Source organism: Lepidothrix coronata, unplaced genomic scaffold, assembly GCF_001604755.1.
Source record: "Lepidothrix coronata isolate B3197 unplaced genomic scaffold, Lepidothrix_coronata-1.0 Scaffold21, whole genome shotgun sequence".
NCBI classification, from domain to species: Eukaryota; Metazoa; Chordata; class Aves; order Passeriformes; family Pipridae; genus Lepidothrix; species Lepidothrix coronata.
The window spans coordinates 1,994,087-2,018,595 of record NW_016690201.1 but is presented as its reverse complement, the minus strand read 5'-3'; the positions used below and the strand labels follow the sequence as shown (position 1 = coordinate 2,018,595).

At 42.3% G+C, this 24,509-nt stretch overlaps 1 protein-coding gene across 2 annotated transcripts; it reads right to left on the bottom strand.

Annotated features, from left to right (window-relative positions):
• Positions 1–1,316: 1,316 nt before the first annotated feature.
• PLCXD2 (phosphatidylinositol specific phospholipase C X domain containing 2) lies at positions 1,317–23,807 on the bottom strand. 2 transcript variants are annotated; one of them, XM_017808040.1, is made up of 4 exons: positions 23,656–23,807; positions 9,860–10,320; positions 8,399–8,640; positions 1,317–5,291 (listed from the first exon to the last, which is right to left on the bottom strand). In XM_017808040.1, exons 1-4 carry the CDS (start codon positions 23,777–23,779, stop codon positions 5,129–5,131), a joined length of 990 nt encoding a protein of 329 aa, XP_017663529.1. In that variant the 5' UTR covers positions 23,780–23,807; the 3' UTR covers positions 1,317–5,128. The 2 variants fall into 2 exon arrangements, with proteins under 2 accessions (XP_017663529.1, XP_017663530.1); XM_017808041.1 differs by lacking the exon at positions 23,656–23,807 and adding an exon at positions 18,665–18,686.
• Positions 23,808–24,509: the final 702 nt, after the last annotated feature.

Here is a 24,509-nt window from a genome sequence, read left to right as displayed (position 1 = left end):
GTTGAGTTAAAAACCAAGGCTGGAATAAGAATTTGTCAGAGAGAAAAGCAAAATAAAAATAATAATAAAAAAAAAAATCTTATTTTCCACTGCCAAAAAGAACTGCATTTTGAACCAATCTGAACTTTGAATGAAGTTTTGGGTCAGTGCTGTTCCTCACATTAGACAATTTCTCTGTGCTTAAATAACCACTGAAAATTTGCCTGAAGTTTTGTCCCCAACAGTGGTCCTCTGACCAAAAAATTTGCTTATTAGGGATTGGTAACAATGTGTTGAAATCAAGACGAAAGTCTTACTAAAACTTCATATGGACTTTGTATGAAATACTGCAAAGTCAAGTAAATCTGAAGTCCCACATGCTCTCTAAACTTCCATGGGTAACCCAATTTTAAATCAAAATGGCCACATCCTCTATCTGTCTACTGAAGTCCTAAACCCTAGGCTGCTAGATGATACAGCAATGAACTCTGACACCTGAGACAGGTATGCAAAGAAAATATTTCCAAAGGCTTAGCCAGATGAGAAACAAGATAAGCATCTTGGCAGAAGCCCTACTTCTGTTTGAGCCAGAAGTTCCTGCTCAAAAGTACTTCTTCAACCTTACAGCATAGGTGCTTTGTCAACTCCAACACGCTAACTCAGTGCAAACACACCAGAAGACAGGATGTGTTGGGAGCAAAGATAGCATTTTCTCATTGTTCCTGTCTTCTCCAAAGAGTCCATTTAGCAGAATATGGGCCTTTTTGCAGTCAGCATTTCTGCTCTGAATCATAGAATCATAGAATTACCAAGGTTGGAAAAGACCAAGATCATCAAGTCCAGTGCAGCGCTGCTGTGCTCAGTATTAAACAATGTTCTCAAGTGCCACATCCAAACACTTTTTGAACTCTTCCAGAGGTGGCAACTCCACCACTTCCCCGTTCAGTCTGTTCTCATGCTTTACAACCCTTTCTGTGAAGAACTGTTTCCTAACACCTGATCTAAACCTCCTCTGGTGCAGCTTGAGGCCATTTCCTCTTCTCCTGTCAGTTGTTACCTGGAAGAAGAGACCAACTCCCACCTCACTACAACCTCCTTTCAGGTAGTTGTAGAGAGCAATAAGGCCTCTCCTGAACCTCCTTTTCTCCAGGCTAAGCAACCCTAGAAGACTCCCAATCTCACATCTCTCACTGCCCACAGCACCCCCGAAATATGTCTTGCCAGCACTGTCTCCAGCAAGATCCTCATCATCCCAGCAGAGCACATGCACACAGGTATCCCTTCAGTTCTTGAGATAAAACTCAACAGCAGGATTTTTTTTTATTTTTATTTTTTTAAATAACAAAAGAAAACACTAACTCCCAGTTTCACAGTTCAATGTATTAGGACAGTAAGAAGCCAAGAGATTGTCAGTCTGCAAAATCCAGTAGTGACTCCTTTTCTGTTTTCACCTACAAGGACACAGTAAGAAGCTAAGTAGTCACACATGTAACAACTATCTCCCTACTACTTCCCATCAAGGATACACACAGAGATCTACTGTGCCTCAAATGTGCCCTTGAATTGCACATGGCAGCAATCAGTGCAAGGAGAACAGGAATGCCATCAGTGTGCTTGGCATTCTGTGTTGCATATTAGGAAGAGAAAGAACAGTCATAAAACAATATATAAGTAACCTGAATCTATAATAACAAACCATATGAATAATTATTCAAGAACATGCAATTCAAGTAAGTACTTTGCCTCAAGCAGCTGCTCTTTTCCTGGCTTTTCCTCTCCCAGCACCTACCAAATAGTCAAGAAGTCAGAACAACTCTTCAGGGGGAGTTTTCTACCTAGACTGTTTAAGAGTAAACCCTACTGCTTTGGGGATATACGAGCAAGACTGAAGCACTGTATTCACCAAATGTATGTCTACATCAACAGCAAAAAACCCCCAGCTTTCTCCTGTGTTCATGTCAATCTTTATTTTCCTCCAGCTCACACATCCCTGATCTCACAGTCTGAATTGCTCACACTGACCTCAGGAACAGACTACTCAGAGTCAGACTATTGCCTGAGTGTCTCAGCATGAGCTGCAGCCACTGTCACTCACCTGCCAGACCTGCTCCACTCTACTGCCTGAAACTGGGCCAAACACTGCCACACCTTCCACCTGGGCACTGGATGCAAACTACTGCCCTACTTCCTTGACCCTCCCTTCCTGCCCAGCTCACCTTTTAATTTTGTAATGCTGCAAAATAGAGTCCACAGCCCAAAGTTCAAGCCTAGATGAGCTCCATCTTTCAAAGCATGAGGAGGTCTGAATATGTTTTGGTGTTGTGTCAGAGAGATAAGCCTGTTATATGGGTAGCTTTGCTCTGTGTAACAGAATAGAAGAAAGATAGTTCATATCGCTTAGGATGGTTTAGGACTACCCTAGGACCAATTTGAAACACCAGCACTAACATTGCCCAGAATATCCATGGGAGATATCCTGTCACAGACAAGTATTATCTGCCAAGAGCCCAACTCACTACTTGAGACTGTCAGGTTCCTCACATTAGAAGCACAACATCAGCACTGCTCTGAAAAGACACATGAGACTCCTCAGACAGGCCAACCTTACAGAAACATTGTTCTCCCCCCACACATACTTAACCATTAATCCTAAAGCTGTTTTCCATTTCTTCTCCCTCTGCTAACACTCTTAACACCTAACATGCCATTATCTATTTCAAGAGGCAAGAGCTAACAGCAAGTATGTTAGAGAAACTGCTGAGTTTGCACTTAAAAATGTCTAACCAAAGCCCTGAGTTGCAACCATCTCGTTTCTATCCAAATAAATACAGCAGAAGGACCAATGACTCAGTCATTCCTGTGCATGCACAATACAAGTATTGGTTAAGTCCAATAAATCTCTTTTGAGGTAGATATATACAGTACAAAATACATTAAGGGTCAAATGCAAACATCATATTCACTTCATCTTCTTGCCTTGTCTTCCAGTTCTGCAGGAAACCTTGCAAACATATTATTTCTGCCTAATCAGTATTCAAGCCAGGTTTTCCTGAGTTCTGAGCTCTAAGACAATTTGCAGCTACACCACCACTGAAACCAAATCCATACACGTAATGCTATCATGGAGTTTCAGTTGGGGCCACGAGTAAAGTAGGCTAACACAAAATACAGCTAAGGAAAATCCAGGTATTTTAAATAAATTTGCACACTAAACAGTGCTGTTCAAAAAAAGGTTCCAACAGTTTCATCAACAAGAAAAAAAAAAATAAAAACCTTCTGCTGAGGTTTTCAAAGGAAGTATTAAACTAGAAATTTGAGCTTAGTTCCCAAAAACTGATTTTTATCACTTGTCCCCCGTCACTAGAACACAAGAGGAAAGGAGAAAGACAGCTTGAGTGACAGGCAGTCCCCTACCCCCAACTCCCTTAGAGAAAGGATTCAGTTAAAAAATTCAAAGAACTCTAATGAAAACCATGCAAACAACAGATAAATCAGATTACAGTCTGCTCAGAATCCAGCCAAGGTTCATATGGAAGGTTTGCAAACCTTTAGATAAACTTGTCCTAAGTTTAGAGTTTGTGACAAGCAAGCAAAGAGGTTTGAGATTTTTCACAGCTGTCAGACCATGATGGCAGACACAGGATACAATAACAAAAATAATAAATCTTGAGATTCACTTTTCTTTTGAATAAAATATCCATAAAAAATGATCCATTCTATTATAAATAAGCTTAGAGATTAATACAAATTCATATTCAGTGAATAATTAGTGCACCAACAGTTGCTTTAGAAAGATGACTGAGGAGAGAAGCATCTGCTAATCAGTCATTTTTGTGCTTAATCTTTTTTAAAAAAAAAAACAAAGGTAAACCAGACTGCAGGACTGCTATCAGCTAGTGAATTAAGTGCTGATAAGCACCAACATGCGATTGCATTGGCGCAAACACACATGGTCATATCTTGTTGTGAACAAACAAAAATGAGCATGACTACAGAAAGAAGCAGCACTGACACCTGCCTGTGCTTCTATGACTATTGCTTACTTTGTCATAAGCATGTGAAGGCTGGAGAAATTTCTCCCCCATAGCTACAAGCACAACTTGCAAGTCCTATTTCAAAATTCATTGTCACATCACAAGTCACAGTGATTCAATATTTAGGCTTTATGCAGTCCCTGTCAACTCCAGTTCTTTGAATATCAAGTAATCCCCCATTTAGCCCACCTTCTTCCAGAGAAAGGCTGTCTGGGTGAGAAACTTTCCCCAAAGAAAAACCAAAGGATGAAAAAATCCAAGTAACCAACAAGCAAAAGAGAAAGGTTGCGCTGTACATTCTCAAATGTCCCAACAGGAATTCAGACTTGTGAGTTATAATCTTCAAAATCTGAAGATAGAAATATTCTCCAAATTAATGACAAAAGAAACACAAACAAAAAAGAAACAAACATGGTTGCAATAAATGTATTGAAGTATTAAAGTAATATAAAGAGGTCCAGAAGAAGCATTTGGACTCCAAAGAGGAAGAGTGGGACAAGCCTTCACCTCTCAGGCCCAAAGGACAGTTTGGATATTTAACAGTGTTAACAGCTTCCCCCTGAACAATGGCAATATTGTCCCTTCAAGTAAGTCAGAGGTAGTGTCTAAAACAGCATAATGAACACAGCAGCAGCCCCCAGCTGGGCCCAGCTATGCCTGAGGTGGCCCAAGAACAATACCATCTCAGCCAGCCTGGCCAGACCGCTATGGGATCAGCAGCAATCCTTGGAGTGAGCCGTGGTGATGGGAAACAAGCAGGATGCACACACAAGGGCACGGTGAGCCCAGTCACCAGGGAGATGCGCCCCACAATCGGGTACATCTGCTCCAGAGGCCAGCCTCTCGTTGGCAGGCAGGGACTGCACCAGACGGCAGCAGATGTGTGCATAACTTAGTCAAACACTTAGCACAGACAGACACGCAGCAGCACTCAGACAGTACTTTGTTCCACTCAGGTCCACACATCGCCAGGAGCGGGGACCTGGCTGTACGTGATGTCTAACCACGGTTCCTCTAGGACACTTTTTTTTTTTAAATGAATGGAGACTACAATGGGTTTCACTTGATAAGTAAAACACTGAGCATAGTTCAAAGATGTCCACTGATGAGCACAATCAGGATTTAGATGTAGATTCATCCTCTTCTAAAAGGAGGTCATTCAGTGCAATAACTGTAGCAGCAAAGTCAACCAGCTCCACAAAGTCCGAGGTAATTATGTTAACACCCATAACACCGGGCTTCTGTTCTTTCACCCAATTCAAAATCATGGGCAGGTTCCTAAAGAAATTGAAATAAAGAAAATTAGACACTTTAAAAGAGACACTTCTCTATACTTACTCTACTTACTTCAAACACAACATGCTGTTTACAAAATATATTATCTCATGTCTGTAATCGGGTCCTGACTGCCACCAGCTGATGAGACGAGTGCTTAACATAGCACATGGTCATTAGCTATCAAATACTGGTCAGTTATCAATCCAAATTAGCAGGCATACAAAACATTTGTGAACTCTGTATTCACTGAGCAGACTGTGCTTCAGTGTTCAACATTACACTACAATTTTCTCCAACCTGGTTTGTTTTCACCTGAGCACGTGTTAAGTCAAAAGCTCAATTTCACAGCAGACTGCAGTGTAGCACAAAGCAAAGCTATATCTGGCTTGAGATGCTCCCCTGCCCATTTCTGCCTTGGGGTCGGCAGGAAAAAAGTTGGAGGCAGCATTTCTACAAAACTCCTTTCAGCTTCCAGACCCACCCAAAACAACGGGATCAGTGAAACCAAACCCAGAATCAGGCTGTCAGCTCTCTAGGGGTTTTGAACGTCCTGCTATACATCACTGTAACCAGAGGAAGGTGAGGTGTGTCAGGAACTGAGTTAAATGGAGTTAGAAATTCTACCATGGGGAAAAATTTCAAGTAATTTCTTGGACACAATGCAAGCCAGGAGTCTACATCAGCTTTTTTGCACTTTAATATGCAAACACCAGGTTTTTCGGCAGTTAGACAAATGGATAAATACATTAGCATTATTTCAATTAGTGCCATAGCACCCATACATTATTTGTGAAGATGGTAGACATGCAAATTAGCTAGCAGGGTGATAAAGAAAAAAACCACATCCACAAAAATTTAAAAAACACCCCACCACACCTCTTTCAGGAAGATTTTAAAAATCTTATCAAGAACCAAAAGAAAAAGAGAACTTGAATGAAGGCATAATTACTGCCCCTGTCAAGGGACACATGAGACTTCTGCTGGCTAAGTGTGACTGTTGCACGTTTCTCCTTTAACAAGAGCTCAAGAACATTTAAATATTCATATTCAGGGCAAAATTTCCATATGAGAAGGCAGACATCTACATAAAATGCAAAGACTGATTTGCACATCAGCTAGCTTGTGTAAACGTACAGGAGCAATCACGCTTTAGCAGACGGCAGCATCTATTAAATTTTCAGTTTACTTGCAAACAAGGGGTAAGGATAGGGCTGAAAGACAGGGATGGAGCGAAGGCAGGCTTCCAGCTGATGGTGGCTTACGGCCCAGATCCGTGCCAGGAGTCGCTTGAAAAAAAAACCGGATGTTTTAGAGCCGAAAGGCGGTTCGATATCGGCTGTAACCCGCAGACCGCGGCCGCTGTACCGCCCAGCACCAGCCCGGCGCCGCACCCCGCTCACGGCCCCCGAGCGCCGCCCAGCGCCGAGCGCCCGCACAAACCCGGAACGCCCGCTGGGATGGCTGATGTTTCGCCAGATTAATGCCCGTAAACAGGAAGCAGACTGAAAAGTCCGTGATGTATACCGCCACCTTACTTGACAGAATCGCCTGGGTTGGAAAGCATATTAAAAGGTCATCTCATTCCTACCCTGCTGCCACGGGGAGGGACACTGTACACTAGACTAGTTTGCTCCCAGGGATGGGGCATCCACAACTGCTCTGGCTTCACCACCCTCACAGTAAAAAATTTCTTCCTAATACCTAACCTAAACCTATTCTCTTGCAGTTTAAAGCTATTCTCCCTTGTTCTGTCACTACATGCTCTTGTATGAAGTCTCCCTCCATCCTTCTTGTAGGCTCCCTTCAGGTACTGGAAGGCTGCAATTAGGTCACCCTGGAGCATCCTCTTCTCTAGGCTGAACAATCCCAATTCTCCTGGCATTTCCTCACAGGAAAGGTGATCCAGCCCTTTAATGATCTTCATGGCCTCCCCTCTGGACTCACTCCAACAGGTTGATGTCCTTCCCATGCTGGGGACCCCAGAGCTGGACACAGCACTCCAGGTGGGATCTCATGAGTGGAGTAGAGGGGCAGAATCAGCACCCTCAACCTGCTGCCCATGCTGCTTTGGATGCAGTCCAGGATGTGTTTGGCCTTCTGGGCTGCAAGTGCACATTGCCAGGTCATGTCCAGGCTCTCATCCAACAGTACCCCCCAAGTCCTTCTCACCAGGCCTGCTCTCAGTCAACAACTTACATCAGCAACTTTTGTGAGTGTGAAAGCACAACATTTGCTATTTTTAGAAAGGATTTTTAAAAAGCTACATTGGCATTAACTTCAAAACAGTAATACTGTAATTAACTCTGAAGTGACCAATGAACAAGGAACATGAACTGGCTGCTGAAGATGTGTGTTTATCTCGCTGCTTAGAAATAAGCTCAGTTCCTGATCGAATTAGACCAGTTGAGACCATCTGTACGAGAGTAATTTAAAACTTAATATCATTATGGCAAAATAAACTGTTAGTGACATCAAAACACGGAATATTAAATAGTGAGCCAGGAGACCAGATACTATCAGGACAATTTTCCTAATTTTTAGCAAATAGGATACAAGGTGATAATTCCATAATATTCAGTCATATGGAAATATTCTGGTCATGCTGTTAACACTATTAAGAGTCACTGGCACCCTGTGCTACTCCAAGTAAAACCCTCTTATAATGATCTTACTCATAGACAAAATAATTGTACAACAGTCAGTGGTATTAAAGTCAAATGGTTAATCTAATTTTTGGTAAAAAAGAAAAAACACCCAAGATAATATACTGCCCCAGGTCATATATCTGTCCATTACTGATATTACTGGGACAGATTTGTACAGACAAATGCAAAACCGAATGCAGAAATAGCCAATCTTCCTCTGTGGCACAAGCTCTCCGCCCCCCCAACCCACTTACAGTTATATATATATATATACACCCTGTCACTGTATTATTTTCATTGATTCTTTATTTTTAAGGGTTGCAAATATCTCTCACAAGCAACAGTACTGAGCAAAGCACCATCAAGCCTAAGCTAACATCTCGTGGTTTCTTGCTTACTCAGTGCTTCTTTCAACGTGAAATGTGGTAAGTAAAGAACTGAGAAATGAAGACAAGTCCTTACCTATGAACAAGTGTGTTCTTCAGACCACGAACGAGATGTCGTGCAATAGTTTTCACTCGAGGTGTGAGGATTGCTTGAGAAACATGAAAAGTCCCGTAACGACTTCGTTCCTCAAGTGTGGTCTCCAGGAACTGCAGCAGTTTGTGCACGTTGGTTGTATTAGCCCATGGTGCTGGCATTTTATTACCTGGCCACAGGAAGGGGTATTCCTGATACAAAGGGTGGTGGTAAAATATGAGAACCTAACAGAACAAAAAAAAAAAAAGGAAGAGAAAAAATAAACAAACAAACAAAAAAAATCACAACTATTATATTTTAATTTGAGCAGGATGTTGCATTGGCTTATGCTCATACAGTACTGTTGAAGCTAGCATAGCAGTGAAAAGAGGACCAAGCAAAAAGAAGGTGCTCTCAAGTCAAGAGTGTCAGCAAATTTTCTGCACTATTGCCAAAGGAAACAGAGATCTTTTTGGTTAGCTATGAGAACAGGATTGCTTCAGGCTTTAAGGGTCATCAGTTTACAATGACAGGTGCCAGGAGCATACTGAACTGTCTTTCGAAGAATTCAGCTTAAATGCATTTCTAAGAGAATTTCAGATTCTTACCATCAGAGAATACTGTATCTGTACTTTAAGTTAAGAACTTTAGCAGTCTTGCCATGTTCTGAGTAACTCCTGCTAGGTGGCTAAAGGGTACTGGGTCGAGTGGTGTAATGGCATTCTGCTGACACTTACAGCATGAGATGCCAAAGCTTTCTTGCTTTCAGTAAAACCTTCTCCAAATCAAAAGTCCATGTTTTATGCCTTGTAAGGTGGTTCTCTATAAGAGGATAGCACAAAGATGCAATACTTTTTATTAACACCCACATTTACAAATCATTCATTTTGAGCCCTAACACTGACAATATCAGCTCAGAGGAATTCCTCAAAGCCTCATGTATTTTACAGTTTAAGAATTACAGCTGCTGCTGAAATTCAGTCACTGTTGAAACCCTATTCTTGGTTTGTATGTACACATGGGAGCAGACAGAAGCATTTAACCTCACCTCTATAGATTTGGATGGCTGCAAAGGAGCTAAGAAATTCTGTACTCTACCTCAGTCACATTAAAGCCAGAAAGATGACAATTAATCAAATCCTCACCAACACAAGTCTGCAATACATGCTCTTCCAGAAGAGAAAACCACTTGTGAGGAACACAAAGCTCCAAGGATATATAATGTAATTTAACAAGCATGCTTGGGAACAGGACACAGACTAGTCACATCATGGACAAGGGGATACTCTGCTGCACATAAATGGAGGAAAACATGCACACTACATAAAGGAGGCCCTAGTGGGCTTTAAATTGACCATCAGCATCATCCTTGGTCCAACACCTCTGAGTGGGAACTACATACAGATTCTGTTTTTAAAATCTTAACCTTTTGGGTTTGAAAAACATTACACATCCTTTCCCTACCTGGTGCTTCTTCTCCCACATGTACTGTAATGTCACGTATTCCACACATTCAACAGCACAAAGTTTGGATTCAAATGCTGAGTGGATCCTGTTGATCAAGAAGTGGTGATGGCCGTCATCCATGGCATAGAAGTGATTGAAATCCAAGAAGATTACTTCCTTGGGGTGCTGCTCAAGGAAGGTATTAATCTCCTTCAGCCCATCCCATACTTTGATGCCAAACAAGCCATGTATGAAATAAATCTCTTGTCCTATTTCCCCAGGTTTGGAAGATACACGAAGATCAAAGTAGCGGATCCCACCTTCCAACTGCTCTTTGAAAGTCAGATTTTGAGTCACTGACCATTTCTTCATGATCCTTCTAACCAAGGAAAGTCTGGCCAAACGTTTGATGGCTGTGGCTTGGTCTGGTCCCACAGGAGATTTCTCATCAACCCAGTAGCTGAAAGAATCATGTGATCCTAGGAAAAAAAGCCAAAAATAATTAATTTTAGAAAAATTGACTCTGCTGCCAAAACACATATATCCATGTGCTCTGTAAACTGAACAAAGTCCTACATGTATGGCAGGATCACAGAAGAGTTATGCTCAAGTGTGAGCCTTTCAGACTATCCTTTACATCTTGGTTTTACCTGACTCTACAACAAGAGCTATGCATAGGGTTCTCAGCTGGGAGCTCACACAAGAAAACAGTTCTAATTTCAGTGCACTCCGAAAACCACAAGACAAACATAAGTGGGTAAAGAAGAATTTCCCTCTAACCTTCCTTCAATTTATAAACTACCAATCAATCTTCAAAGCTTTCCCAGAGCCTGGTAGATCACTGATCTACGATGAGACTTCCAGCTTCATTGTAAAAACCTGAGACTTCAATTTAATTCTACCTGGTAAATCCAATTACGACCTAATACAGCAGAGTTCTTCAAAGAGGTATCTTTATTTGTGTGATGGACAGAGGCATCTGCACCTGCACAAGCCTCAAGATAGTAAATAAATTATTAGTAGTTTGAACAGTGGGCAATGATTGGCTGAACTTAGAGGTGGAACCCTTGAGTACACCACATTTACTGTGTGTGTAGATACCAAGCTCACGTTAAATGAGATCACGAACACGTCTTTTACCTGGCAGTGCCTTTGAGTGACCAAACATACGGTGAACAGAAAACTCCTCAAAAAAAGACGACCAGCAATCAAAATCACCAGTCCATGCCAAAATAATGAGAGTCCAACAAAGCTCCTGTAACACTATCTGTACCTTGGCAGAAAAACCTGCACCTCTAGCATGAAATTTTTGCTTACCAGAAAAAACCTCCAACTGAAAATTCAATGGTAAATGGAAACAAACCTGAATAACAACAAAACTCCTTCAAAATAACAGCTTTGGAGTCAATCAAATATCTCTACCCTAGCCAAGTCAGTAACAGAACAAAGACTGAGGGCAGTGTATCTTGGCCTGCGCTGTACCAGAACAGCAGAAAGCAAAGACAGGTAGAAGTTGATCCACCAGACTGAGGTTTACCAGGGATTTCTAATCATTGACACCAGGCACCAGTATTCTGGCCACGCCGCTGCAACTGCTGCAGGCTCACCTTCCCTGTGAAACCCCAGACAGGAAAAACACTATAGGAGCTCTATCAGCCCTCCTTCCCTTTCTCTTCAGCACAGTGGAAGAGTTTGCTCATTGAGCCAGACCCCACTCACTCCCTGCAGACCCACTTATTGAAGTACAGAGAAAGCATCTTCACCACCAGTAACAAGGAGCTCATATCCCAGCTGCCCCAGGAATACAAGGACCCTGCACCATGTTGCTGGCATCTGCATTTTCTAATCGTGCATGGCCTAAGGTTCTTGTCCCTGCTTCTAGGGCTATGCTTTTCTAGAATTTCCTTCTCTACCTCAGTTTGCAACTCTAAAAAGTCCTACCTTGTCATATCCAATTTTAAGATGAAATTTGAGGCATCCATAGCCTCTTTTACCCAAACCTTTTGTGTATAAGGGCTCACTTGAAGACTGATGCATTCCCTGTGATGCAAGGTCAGAGCTACAAACAAGATTATGATCTCAATTGGATTATCCCGTCGGCATTTTTTAATCCAGATGGAAGAACAGACTGTGCATAAACCAAACATCAGTTGCCAACAACCTTAAATGCCCTCTGTCTCCATGAATTTCAACTAGTTCAAAAGCAATGAAAAGGTACCATGAAGGTTAGTTTTCAGGTTTTACAGATAACCACTAAAACTAGTTCTGACCAACTCTTCATGAATTCTTCACAGCCTTGTAAAAGTGTGCCTCTTATGGTTTTCCATTCAGTCCTCTAGAAACAAGTGACAAAAGAGTTGGTTTTAAAAGACGCCATCTTAAGAAGCTATTTACTACCTGTCACAGTAAACTACATCAGAAAGTAGCTGTCAGTTTTGGAGTGAGAGGATTTTCTTTCCCACCTCCAAACATGCAGACAAAATACAGGATCAAACCTCAAACAAAATACAGGATCAAAACATTTAGTGAAGACATTTCAGAAGAAGCCATGTGAGGTCTGGCTCATGCAGCAAGCTGTAGCTTACAGATGTTTGAGTTTCAGACACCTTCCCATACAGCAGAATGAGTCTTTCAAGCTTCCACAATATTTAGAAAGTAGACTTCAATCACATGGGGCTTGTCTTCTGCCTTGGAATGAGTCACTTGGCACACAGAAATCATGGTTTTTTTTGTTTTTCACTGTGAAGGTGTTAGTTTGGGGTTTTTTTTTTTTGTTGTTGTTGTTTTTTTTTATGATCTTTATTCTATCTTATTTCTTCCTCTGTTTAAGTCAATGTAGAAAATTGTTTGGCTTTCTGGAATAATGACATAAGAAATATTTTCTTTTTATTCTAAGACAGTGCAGCAGTCTAGAGACCTGTCTATAGGAGTCACTCTCACCATTATGCTCCCTTAGACTGATAAATCTGACTTACAAAGGAATGACAATTTTATCTGGTCACAAATATATCGTTGCCAACTTGGAGTTATCTGAGCAAATCTGAATCAAGAAACAGCTCGTTTTCTTAAGTCTGATCACATACTTTACAGCTACAAAAACCTTTCCTTTGCGAATTGCCACATACAAGGTGCATGTAAGGACACAAAGAGCAAATTTGCTCTCTACAGTATCACAAACATTCTATTTACAGCACTAGAGAGCAACATGAAAGAAAATGAGCCAGAAGCACATTGCAACTTTTTCAACACATAAAAACTGCACTCCTTAACAGCAAACTGAACTCTATGTGACATGCTTCTATAGTTAGAGAAGATCCTTTTAACTCTCTGCCTGTGGCTCTGCTAAAAGTCTAAGAAATGGAACTTTCACTTACAATGAAGTCAACAGGCATACCTAGAAAAAAAAAAAACAACAAGCAGAACATGAGCTGGAGCATCTGAAAAACATGCCTTTCTTTTGGCAGACCACCTGTTGGTAGCAGACCACCTGCTAAGGAGGACAGGGGAACATCATCAATTCTACTGATCATTCTATGATCAATACTGAGGCTGGAACGACAGCACAAGTTCAATTAGTTTTCAGTGGTCATTTAAGAAGGTCAGCCACCACTGTGAGAAATATCTAGGCCAAACCTGGACCCACAACATTTTTACTCCAGGAAGAGAAAACCAAACTGAAGCAACAGCACTGGATACTCGTTGGGCTGTGGGGTAAGAGCAATGTGGGGATTCACATCATCCACCAGGCCCTTCTTTAATTTAAAATCACTGTGATATGTTACCAGCTCAGCCACTGCCTTTTAATATAGCTTAGCTGTGATGTTAAGTACATGCTAAGCCGATTGTATCATGAGGTCAAAATAATCCCTGCTCTCCTTCACTCTACTCCTGAACTCCATCAAAGTGTAGCCATTCTGCAGCTATGGCAGAAACCAGGTTGGTTGCTGATACATGTGATACAGCATGATTTCTTTTTGAAAAAGCATAAACTAAACCAATCCAACTCTGTAAAATTTAAAAGGCAAAGGCTAGAGCATATACCAGAAGAATGGAGAAGACTAGTCCCATTTTGTTAGCAGTTCAGTGTAAGAGCTGCTAACCACATTCTCAACTCATGTCTAACACAAGGATGTGTGAAGATACTCAGATGCTGTACAGTGACAGCAAGACAGGGATGGAAGTTCCTGGACAGAGCAAGTGCCACAAAACTCTCATAGCAATGTACATAGGAAAGTCTTTTTCACATGTAAAAAATCCTTCACGATCTGTGTTCCCCACCACATAAATAGTGTGTGCCACCTCAAATTATTATGGGCACTTTTCTTGGGAAAAACAACCTCAAGAATTCTTGAAGCAAGACATTTCAGATGATACCTACCTCAAATATAAATAACATCCTATACTGATTCAATAAAGCTATTCCTTAAACCTTTTGACTGTGAAAAAAGTAACCAACAGAACCAGGTATTTATAACCTCCACCTTACACCTTGAAAAGTCAAAAGGCAGAGAAAAGTCAAGAAATGCGGTCTTCATTGTCCTTTAGGTGAACAGAGTCCAGAAACCCAGTGTGAACTACCTCCAAGGCACGTTCTTGCACGTGCAGCACACATCTTTCCGAGTTACTGTCGATGAGACTGGATTAGCATTCAGATGGCAAACCTCACTGAGCTGTTCCAGTGACACGGCATCAGTCTGGTGCTCAGCCCTTCCCGAAACCAAGTCAGCCACAGAAAATGCAACAAAGTGATGATAATTTGCCACTTGCTTCCAACTGGCTGAAGATGCACAGCATGAACCAGCAGGCATTAAATTCAATCATGAAAGAGATTGCACATTCAAAGACAAAAATTAGCGGACTGCTAATCAGCTGGCAGCTCTTATAGACAACAGCTGCTCTATTTTGGTTTCAGTTCTTTCATCTGACAAAGACTGGAAGTTTCAAGGAAAGCAGTCACACCCCATCGAGTGCCCAGGTATTTAACTATCAAAGGCTATGATACAGTTAGAATAAAGAAGTATCTTCTAGATGCCAGACTTAAAATTATGGATAGTCCTCTTAATTTTATCCCACTAATTACGAACATGGATTAATTTTTATTTGTATCTTTAAACATCTTTTTATTCTCCTTATACTACTAATTTCTCAAGTTAATTGTACATTAAACAGATCACTTCTCAATTCAATTTGTATGTTAAATAGATTCTATTTCACTGTTCAGGATGACTTTTTTCATTGAAGCCTCTCTGCTAATTGTTAGAAAGCAGCCGTTTATCATCACATCTGCAGCAAAATCTACCTTTCCAGTCTGTCATGTCTATTTGTCCTGCTACTTAGTCACAGATAGTCAAATTAACCCATGGTGTAGCTCAAACAAGTGATACTCATCAACAGAATGTTATTAAGCATCAAATTTCAACACTTATTAGCTGTATCATTTGATATTATCTTTTGTTTCCACACAGCACTTTCTGCATATCCAGTTGCAGCAGAGGGATAGGGATGAGCATCATCTCACCAACCTGTGTCTTTCTGCAAGCTTGTAAATTTACCTTCATGGGATGTTAAAAATATGACTCTATGGCATGCGAAGTGCAGAGATCTTCCAACATATAACATACTTGTGCACTGCCAAGTACTTGAAAACAAGACAAAACCACCCTTTTTTTTGCATACAAGCATGTCTACTAGCATATTGCTGGTCTCCCTCGTAGCAAGGCTGTGGACTAGTGAGAAGCAGCACCTAAAGACACTTTCTGCAATAATCTGGCTTACCAAGAAACAATAAGTGAAAGCAGAAGGGCAGGAGAATGCACTGTCAGTAAGTTTAAATAGATCAGAATAAATTTGGATTCATCTTCACATTAAAAGAATATTATTGGGATGAAAAGCGCAAGAAAACCTCTTGTGTATGTGAAATGTGCCTAAGAACCAAGGTCAAGGTAACATTCCAGCCCCCTAAAAGCATTAGAGGGTCATTTACGGACACAGAACCCCCTCAGCTGTAGTGACGCCAAACTTCTTAGCACAAGCTTTTCTCACTGGATGAAGTACATTCCCCACACATTACAAACCACTGCACACGACACGGCATAGCAAGCATTACACAGCCAAGACAGCCAGAAGCACAGTAATCAAGTTTCAAAAACACAGGATGTAATTGCCAGCAAGTTAAGGCTATCCCACAAACGTTCCTCTAAAACACATGTCCTGTGTGCCAAAACTGAGGGAAAAACGGGACAAGCAAAAGTGCCTCTCAAAGCCTAGAAGTCCACAGGATTCAGGTCATTAACAATCCAGATCTTCTAATCAGAAGATTAACATCTTAAAAGTTCATCACTAATGAAAAGCAAATCAAATAGTTCATATTAACTTGCCCAGCAAAAGGAGGCAAGGCAAAAGTAACAAATATCCTATTGATAATTAATTATCTAAAACTATAGAGATGAGTGCTTATATTTCAACAATCTTAAAAGAATCCTTTGGTATTCTTAATGCAGTCGCATTAGGAAAGACAAATCCTGGTATAGACTAAATCCTCTTAGGAAAACTTCCTCTCATAGAGGAAAAACAATCCTGATTTCCCACTGCTTCTTTCAGGGTGGGAGGTGAAGCTGGGTACAATAAAAGGGGCATAAAGAGAGCTTAAAGACAGCTTAAAACTATCTTAGACACAATGTCACAGGGTAGTTTGCTTTTCTTTCCAGCCAGGAGGAATCCTTTCGGCGCTGGTTGGAGTTGTTGGCAACGAAGTTTAAGGTCATTTAGTAATGATTTCCCATTTATTAACAATCTCATCTGTCTGCATTGGGAAACCAAGAAAGTAGCAGTACTTCTCTATCATTTCAAATCCTGAATGGATCTAGCTGCTCCAAAAAGGAAAAAATCTTCAGTTTAGAGTCCAAAACTCCTGATTTCTGACCATTCAGAAACGTGTGGATCAAGGGCTCGTTCTTTTCTGAGAAGGCTCTAGTGAAATTCTTTCTTGTTTTCATTATATGGTAATTTTCCCTCTTTTAACATCTTTTTTGGAAGAGCAGGCAAACTGGAACTTTCACACAACATGGAAAGAGAGCAACAAACATTTATATCAACATTATGACTAGTTTTCTCCATTTGAAGTAAAACTTTGGCATGTTCTGCACTCATTTACCAGACACACAAGTCATTCTCTAGGGAATGGATCTTAATAAGGAAAAGATTTATTTTTTTTTTAATCAGGAAAAACTAAGACCTTGATATACATTTCAAGAACATTGGTTTTGGCTAAACAGATGACAGAAGCCTTTTAGAAAGAGAAACCCTAAGACTGGCTTTTCAGGGGAACTTCTACAAAGACTCAGTGTCTGCACACCAGTTCCTCACACAGGGACACACAAAAAGAATACTTGGTTACTTAGGAATAATGCAACATCTTCCACCAAATATTCTCATCAGTGTAACATTCCTGATAATTTAATAGACTCTCTAAAAACATTTGAGATTCGCTGTTACAATCAAGTAGACTACCAAGGTAATAAAACAGCTTTTCCTTTCAGAAAGAGTTCATCCTGAAAATTCTGTATTTACAAATCGTACCCAACATCACCATACTTAAACAGATGCTTTCTTCTAATGGTTACTACCTGATTCATTGCTACGTGCCAACTAAATTGGGAAGGAAAACAGAGCTTGGTGCACCAGAACAAATCTTACATTTCTCCCCTTTGAGCTTTAACCCAACAGATGGCCAGCTCAGCTGATTCAGTGATCCTTTTAATTAGAACTCCAAAGGAATACTGTTTGGGAGGAGCCTCAAGCTCACCACCACTTCTCTCAGCTCATGCGTCCAGAGCACACACCAGCCCATGAACAAAGAAGAAAACCACAGCATTAGCAAGTTCAGCAGCTCACCTCAGGGTCACACAGGCAAAGAGAAAAAACCATCAGATGTAGTCAGAGCCTAGTGACCAGCTCTTAATTGGACAGTGCTGCTGCTTCTTTTCAGAACCATATCAGTTCTTCTTGGCCAAGTCAAACGCAGGCAGCTCATCGTGCTCTTGGTGAACGCTCGCGCTGCCAGGATAGCAGAGCTGGCCAGTTGCTGGGTGGGAGATGGCACTCCTGGGCAGATGCACAAGGCCTCACCAGCTTTCCCATGGCATTCCCCATGTGCCTGACACATGAGGACAACGAGCACCCAGCAGTCATGCTACGGCACCACTCAGTCACCCACAGCAGCTTGTCATCACAGGAAACACCCCTCCATGCCTTGTATCCCCTCCTTTAACTTAACTATGGGCTTGGCCAGCAGGGCTGCTCCTCATTATGACTGCCTACTAGCTGTATGTGTAAAGCTTTGTTTTCCAGGGATGATCATTTCATAGTACTTTGATCATTTAGATCAAAACCAGGAGGCTTCTTACTCAGGGTTTTGGGGTGAGCTTCCCATAGAAGGGCAGAAACAGTGGCATGTTATAGTAGTGAAAGTTTTGGCCACAGTCATACTGACACTACCATGAACAAACTATAGGAAGTTATTGTATTCAAAGTTGGTTAGAAAGTTAAGAGTGTATGTGTCATAGTGGGGAACTAGGCAGCATGACTAGTGCTGTAATTTGGAGTAGCAGGCAAAGACTTACTGTTTTAGAAGAGCCACCTCCCCTCAGAGATCAGTGAACAAAGACACTTAAGTATTTCAGGTCTCAGACATGGTCTTGTTTTAGCCATATTCAAGCCAATATGATTTTCTGCTAAAAAAAAAATGCTTCTGGAACTGTAAAACTCATCTTTTCTGTCAGCTCTAGCTACCTGCCACCCAGCATCCCACAGGAAACTCCTTACCCATCATCCAACCTAATTCTGACAGGAATAGCTCCACATTCCAACTGCTCTGCGTGACTTAGAAATGAGATCCTGGCCAGCCTTCCACATGGTTTCTGAGGAAGCAAGAACACACCAGCTGGGATCACTAGAAGATGACAGAAGAGGCTCTGTGCACGATCAGAAGCTGCAGATGAAGAGCTGCCCCCCTCTCCCTGGAGAGGCAGCTTGCCCAGCCAGAATATTCCACACCAGCAGAGCACCCCGCTGAGCATGATGCTCAGTTCTAGGTGTACCAGCATGTGAAAAACTGGCTTTTGGTGGCAAAAATTGCCTTACTGTTTCAAATCAGCCTTAGATGTACAGAATTTGACCTACAACACAAAAATTTACATTTCAAAGTTTTAAAAATGAAATTTTCCATTTTTCAGCTCTCTTCTCCAGTGACAGCAATCAAACCAATCAAAAAGTTCAGATTCAAATTAATTGTTCCCCACCTAAGCTTAATTTTTACTAATAGCATGTGTTTCACCCAAACTATGTGAAAGAAAATATAATCACCCATATATTCTACATACAGCCATTCAACCTGTTGTTCTTTCCTTTCTATATCTGCAGCACCATGACACATCAGGCTAACCTTCATGTTCCCTTGGGACACCCACATGCTCCAGCACCCACACTGGGGCTTGCCCAATTCCATGAGCAGCTGTTGCAAGAAGCTTTTCTGGCAGAAACCACTTCTCAAAAAAACCCAAACCCAAACCAAAACAAAAAACAAAACAAAACAACAAACCACCAAACAAAACACAAACAACACAAAAACTCAAACCCTCTAAAATCCCTCTAAACCATCATCACCACAGAAGACATTCCCATCAGGTTAGCCTACTGAACACACTCATTTGTACTTGAAGGGGAAGAGGAGGGAAGGCAGGGGACAGAACACATTTTTGATTACCTTACTTATATTTATGAAAGGGCACCCATAACTGTTCTGGAGGCTCCTGCAAGAAGCAGTGGATCCCTAGCTAAGTCATCATAAGTTTTCTCTAGAAGACAAAGAAAGAAAATCAGCACGGGGGAAATTCACAGCTAACCATCCTGCCCAAAGCTGGGAACCAGTCAGGGGATACAGGTTGATGCAAAACTGTATACCTATCTGTTACATCACAGCTCTTAAATATTCAAAGCTGGAATAAGAATTAAGTAAATGCATTATTACCAACACCCAAAGGAAAACCGAATTGCCTGCTCTTCTGCTCATCGCATTCATCAGTTCCTTGGAGGCTGGACTGATAAAATGCTCAATAAGCAAACATTGATGGCTGGCACTGAACATCCACTAGACTGCCCTGTTGTCTCAAACCAACAGGTACAAGCTTATGGTGACCTCACAAAGTGGACCTTGACACAGTGTTTCATCTGTAAAAGCCTGATGAAACAGGAGAATGGTGCTGCACATCCAGATGCAGAGAGACTTGAGACTCTAGCACCTAGTTAATCAAGACACTTGCTTAAGAATTTCTGCAGTAGTTAAAATGAATCAGTACAAACTGTACAAACCACAGTGCAATGAACTATCAGCATGCAACTACAAGCAAGGAAAGCTGATTTACTTCAAAAGCAGATCAGTGAGAGCGCTCCAGATTCTTCTTGTGTTCCATTTCTCAAAGAATAAATAAGAAAAATAGCTGATGCAGATCAACAGATGATCAAGGAAAGTAATAAGTATCACAGTTGTACATGATTTCATAAAATTCTTTAAAGTAAACCAGCTTGAGATTAAACAAATACCATACAAATACCCTGCCATCGGTCACATCCACAATCAAAACGTTTAAGAGTTCATTTTTAAACTCACATTCAAAGAGGATTAGTGGAATATAATTAAGAGAAAACCCTCTGGACTTTCACACAGGGTCACCACTTGTTGAGGGTGGTTATTTTTGTTGACTATATTGTATGGTTGTAAATTGATGACATTTTAGTTACTTGATATTTGGCAATTTCTTATTGCAAAAGATCCCCCCCCTCATGACATCACACATTCCTGGGATGGGACTACACTAGTGTAACATTTTGTCTAGAGTTTTTATCTAAAAGAAATGACAGAAAAGCCCAAATGTGGGAACAGGTGACACAAACTTTAGAGAATGACCTTGAATTTTTCAAATTCTCTCTCCATTTTGAGCACAGAGTTAAATAAGCATGTAAACACACTCTATACATTATGAAGTACCCATCTTCAACATCATTTGCTACCCGTTGGTTCTAAGGGCTGAGCAAAGAATGACCTTCTCTGCCCTCAGGTAACATGTTTCACACCATATTTAACAGCTCATGGAATCCCAGAATACTGTAGCTTGAAAAGGACCCCCAGGAGTCACAATTACCTTTTCTAAAGCCAGTGAAAACAAGCAGTTCCAAAAGCAAAAGCTTTGCAACAAATAAACAGCAGAACTCTATGAAGATCTCCTGAGCATCATACAAGAGACTTAAGACTTTGCCACTTAAAATACCACACCATGAATTAAATCTAAGCTGTTACTTTACTGTGTATACTATAAATTCTTTCACTTCAAATAGCCTCATTATACCATCATTTTGTACTTTTCTAAAAAAAAAAGTAGAATGTTATTCTTTGAATGCTGCAGTTCTTCTAAGTGCAAAAAGTATAAAGGAGTGTCATGATTTTTAATGCTGACTTTATTTCAAGTTAAAACAGGTTTTAGGGTTTCCACTCCTAGAGCTCCATCTCTGCTCCTATGTACAAAGAGTGACTGGGAGCAGGGAGGGGAAAACAAACAAACAAACAAAATCCCCAAACCAAAACCAGTTGAGTCCATCATTCCAGGGGAGAAACACAAATGCATCAAGAGATGGACAAAAGCAGGCCACACAGGCACTAAGCACAAACAAAAATGCTTCTCATTCAACCTGAAGCCTACCTTTCATCTCCCTTTTGAAGATAACACTGGTCTCCATTGCTATTCAGCATTTGTAAAAAGATGCCTCAACTGCAACCTGTATTATACAGTCCTTTCCTTGCACACTACTTGCACACCACCCTGGCTCTCCAGAAGGTTGCTTTGTCAAGCACCACATCAAAAATCCACCTCAGCAAAATAATCATTTGACTAAAATAATATTGAAAAAATTTTCCAAAACATCTTCCCAAAATGTCTTTTGCCTGCTTACAGGTTATATAATGTATATACAGGAAAGGGGTGGGAAGATACACCAACCTTGACCATAAACAAAGATATGTTGTAAGCATTTTCAAAAAACCCCGCTACTCATTTTAAAAGCATCATGGCATTACTGAAACAAGAACTCATTTCTTTGGTTTCTCTGCTGCAATACTGGTTGCATGATGTTTGCAAGGGACAGACAGCAGCAATGCACCCTAATGCAATCACAACATTCTGCTCAGTGTGTAGCCTTCCAGTGGCTGTAGCCTTCCAGTGGCTGTAGCCTTCCAGTGGCTACAGCAACAGGAATTTGATTTATTACAGTTCACTAAAACAGAGAAGAATTTCTTTGCTAGAAGTTCCAAAGTCTGCTGACACCTGAATTTTATATGAACATTCAACTTCCTTTCTCTCCCACTTCTATTGAACAGGGTCACATAAAACGTTTTTGCTACTGTCAGGGTAGGAAAGGGTGCCACTTTTGACTGAAACTTGGCATTTCTGCTGTTCTGCTTCAGATAACAGCAGTGAGTGCTGTGGTACCTCACAGGAGGTGCACAGCCTCTTCCTCTACTTGCTTCATGAAGGGGACAGGTTATTCCTGCTGACACAAAAAGTTACTCTGTTTCTAGGGAAGCATCTCCAAAAATCTGCTATATAGAATCAATTAGGTTGGAAAAGACCTCTGACATCATCCAGTCCAAATTTTGACCAAACACTACCATGTTAACTAGACCATGGCAGCAAGTGCCATGTCCAGTCATTTCTTGAACACATCCAGGGATGGTGACTCCAACACCTCCCCGCGCAGCCTGTTCCAATACTTAATCACCCTTCCTGTGCAGAAATTCCTCCTAATGTCCAAGGCACAGCTTGAGACTATCTATAATATAACACATAACCAAAGTGTTTTTCAAGCTAAAGCACTAAGATGAAAACCAAGCCTCTACCAGTCTAACATCGAGTACCAGAATGAGCTGACACTGTAGCCACCCCTAGAATCTTCCCTACTGACATCTACAAGTAATAGCATTTTTTGCCATTTACAGATGGAAAGTCAGCTTCTTCCTACATAAGTTTCAGGTCATCTGTTGTTGTACTCGTTTATCTATCTGCAAACCAGAAGTGATGAGGCTTACTCTTGCCAATTTTAATAAATTAAACTAGAAGCTCTGCACAGGAGGCAGGTGTTAGATATTTTAAGTTTATATAGAAAATTTTAGGGGGAAAATTTTAAAAGTCGTTACAGTATTTTAGTGTCTCTCATGTAAGACCATACATTAGGATATTTCATAATCACACTGTACTCTTTTTTTTTCCCCCCCCCTAACAAATCATGCTTAGATTCTGCTATAGAAGAGATATCATAGAATGGCCTGGGGTGGAGGGGACTTTAAAGATCATCTAGCCAAGCCTCCTGCTATGGGCAGGGATACCTTCTGGTAGAGCAGGTGGCTCAAAGCCCTGTTCCAGCAGACCTTGAACACGTCCATTTGCTGAACCTCCAGCTGTTCGGGTTAACACAAACCAACCTTCTTCCCGACTTGATTCCAGCCTTACTTAAACAACCTGAAAAACCTTAAGGAGGACCTCCAGAGGCCGCAGTTACCTTTTTAAAAGCCAGTCAAAACAGCAGGTCAATGGGTTCGCTTCTCCCTGCTATATTTACGGAAGATTAAGCTCTCCTTCCCCTGCTGCAATGGACAGGGATTCTCTCACCCCGAGCGCTCCCCTACCAGGGACGCGACGCCGCGGCCGACAGGCTCCTCCCCCCCAGCGCCAGCACCCGGCCCCCGAACACCTGCCCGACCGCCCTACCCGGGATGGCGAGGTTGGAGAGCGGGAGGGCGCGCAGCGCCGCGGGCAGGGAGCCCATCCAGTCCGCGTTGCCGTCGGCCATGGCCCCCACGGCCCCGCCGCGCCGGCGGCCGCGCTCCCTCATCCCCGGCCGGGTGGCGCGGCCCAGCCGCCACCGGGGGGGCGCGCGCGGGGCCCGCCCTTATGTAACAGGGGAGTGACGTCACGGCGGAGCGCCGGCACACCATTGGCTGCCCACCGCGCGCCCCGCCCCGGCGGCCGTGAGGGGCGGGGCGGGCTTGGATCCCGTAGCCACGGAATCCAGGGATGCGGCGGGACAGGCGTGGATCCCGTAGCCACGGAATCCCGGGATGCGGCGGGACAGGCGTGGATCCCGTAGCCACGGAATCCCGGGATGCGGCGGGACAGGTGTGGATCCCGTAGCCACGGAATCCCGGGATGGGGCGGGACAGGCGTGGATCCCGTACCCACGGAATCCCGGGATGGGGCAAGACAGGCGTGGATCTCGTCCCCACAGAATCCCGGGATGGGGCAGGGCAGGCATGCATCCCGTGCCCACAGAATCCCGGGTTGGGCAGGACGGGGCGGGCTTGGATCCCGTGCCCACAGAATCCCGGGATGGGGTAGGACAGGCTTGGATCCCGTGCCCATAGAATTCTGGGATGGGGCAGGACGGGGCGGGCTTGGATCCCGTGCCCACAGGATCCCGGGATGGGGCAGGACAGGCTTGGATCCTGTGCCCACAGAATGCCGGGATTAATGCCGGGGCAGGTTGGGCAGGTTGGGAGAGACCACAGTGAGGCATGTAGTACAACCTCCCTCCTGAAGCAGAGTCATCCCAGAGCACATCTCAC

Excerpts from the sequence above, each read along its gene's own strand:
- PLCXD2 (XM_017808040.1), bottom strand. The coding sequence starts at position 23,779 with ATGAGGGAGCGCGGCCGCCGGCGCGGCGGGGCCGTGGGGGCCATGGCC. Across the intron at positions 10,321-23,655 it reads CTCCAACCTCGCCATCCCGG|GATCACATGATTCTTTCAGC; the intron begins GTAGGGCGGTCG and ends TTTTTTTCCTAG. Across the intron at positions 5,292-8,398 it reads AAGAACACACTTGTTCATAG|GAACCTGCCCATGATTTTGA; the intron begins GTAAGGACTTGT and ends CAATTTCTTTAG.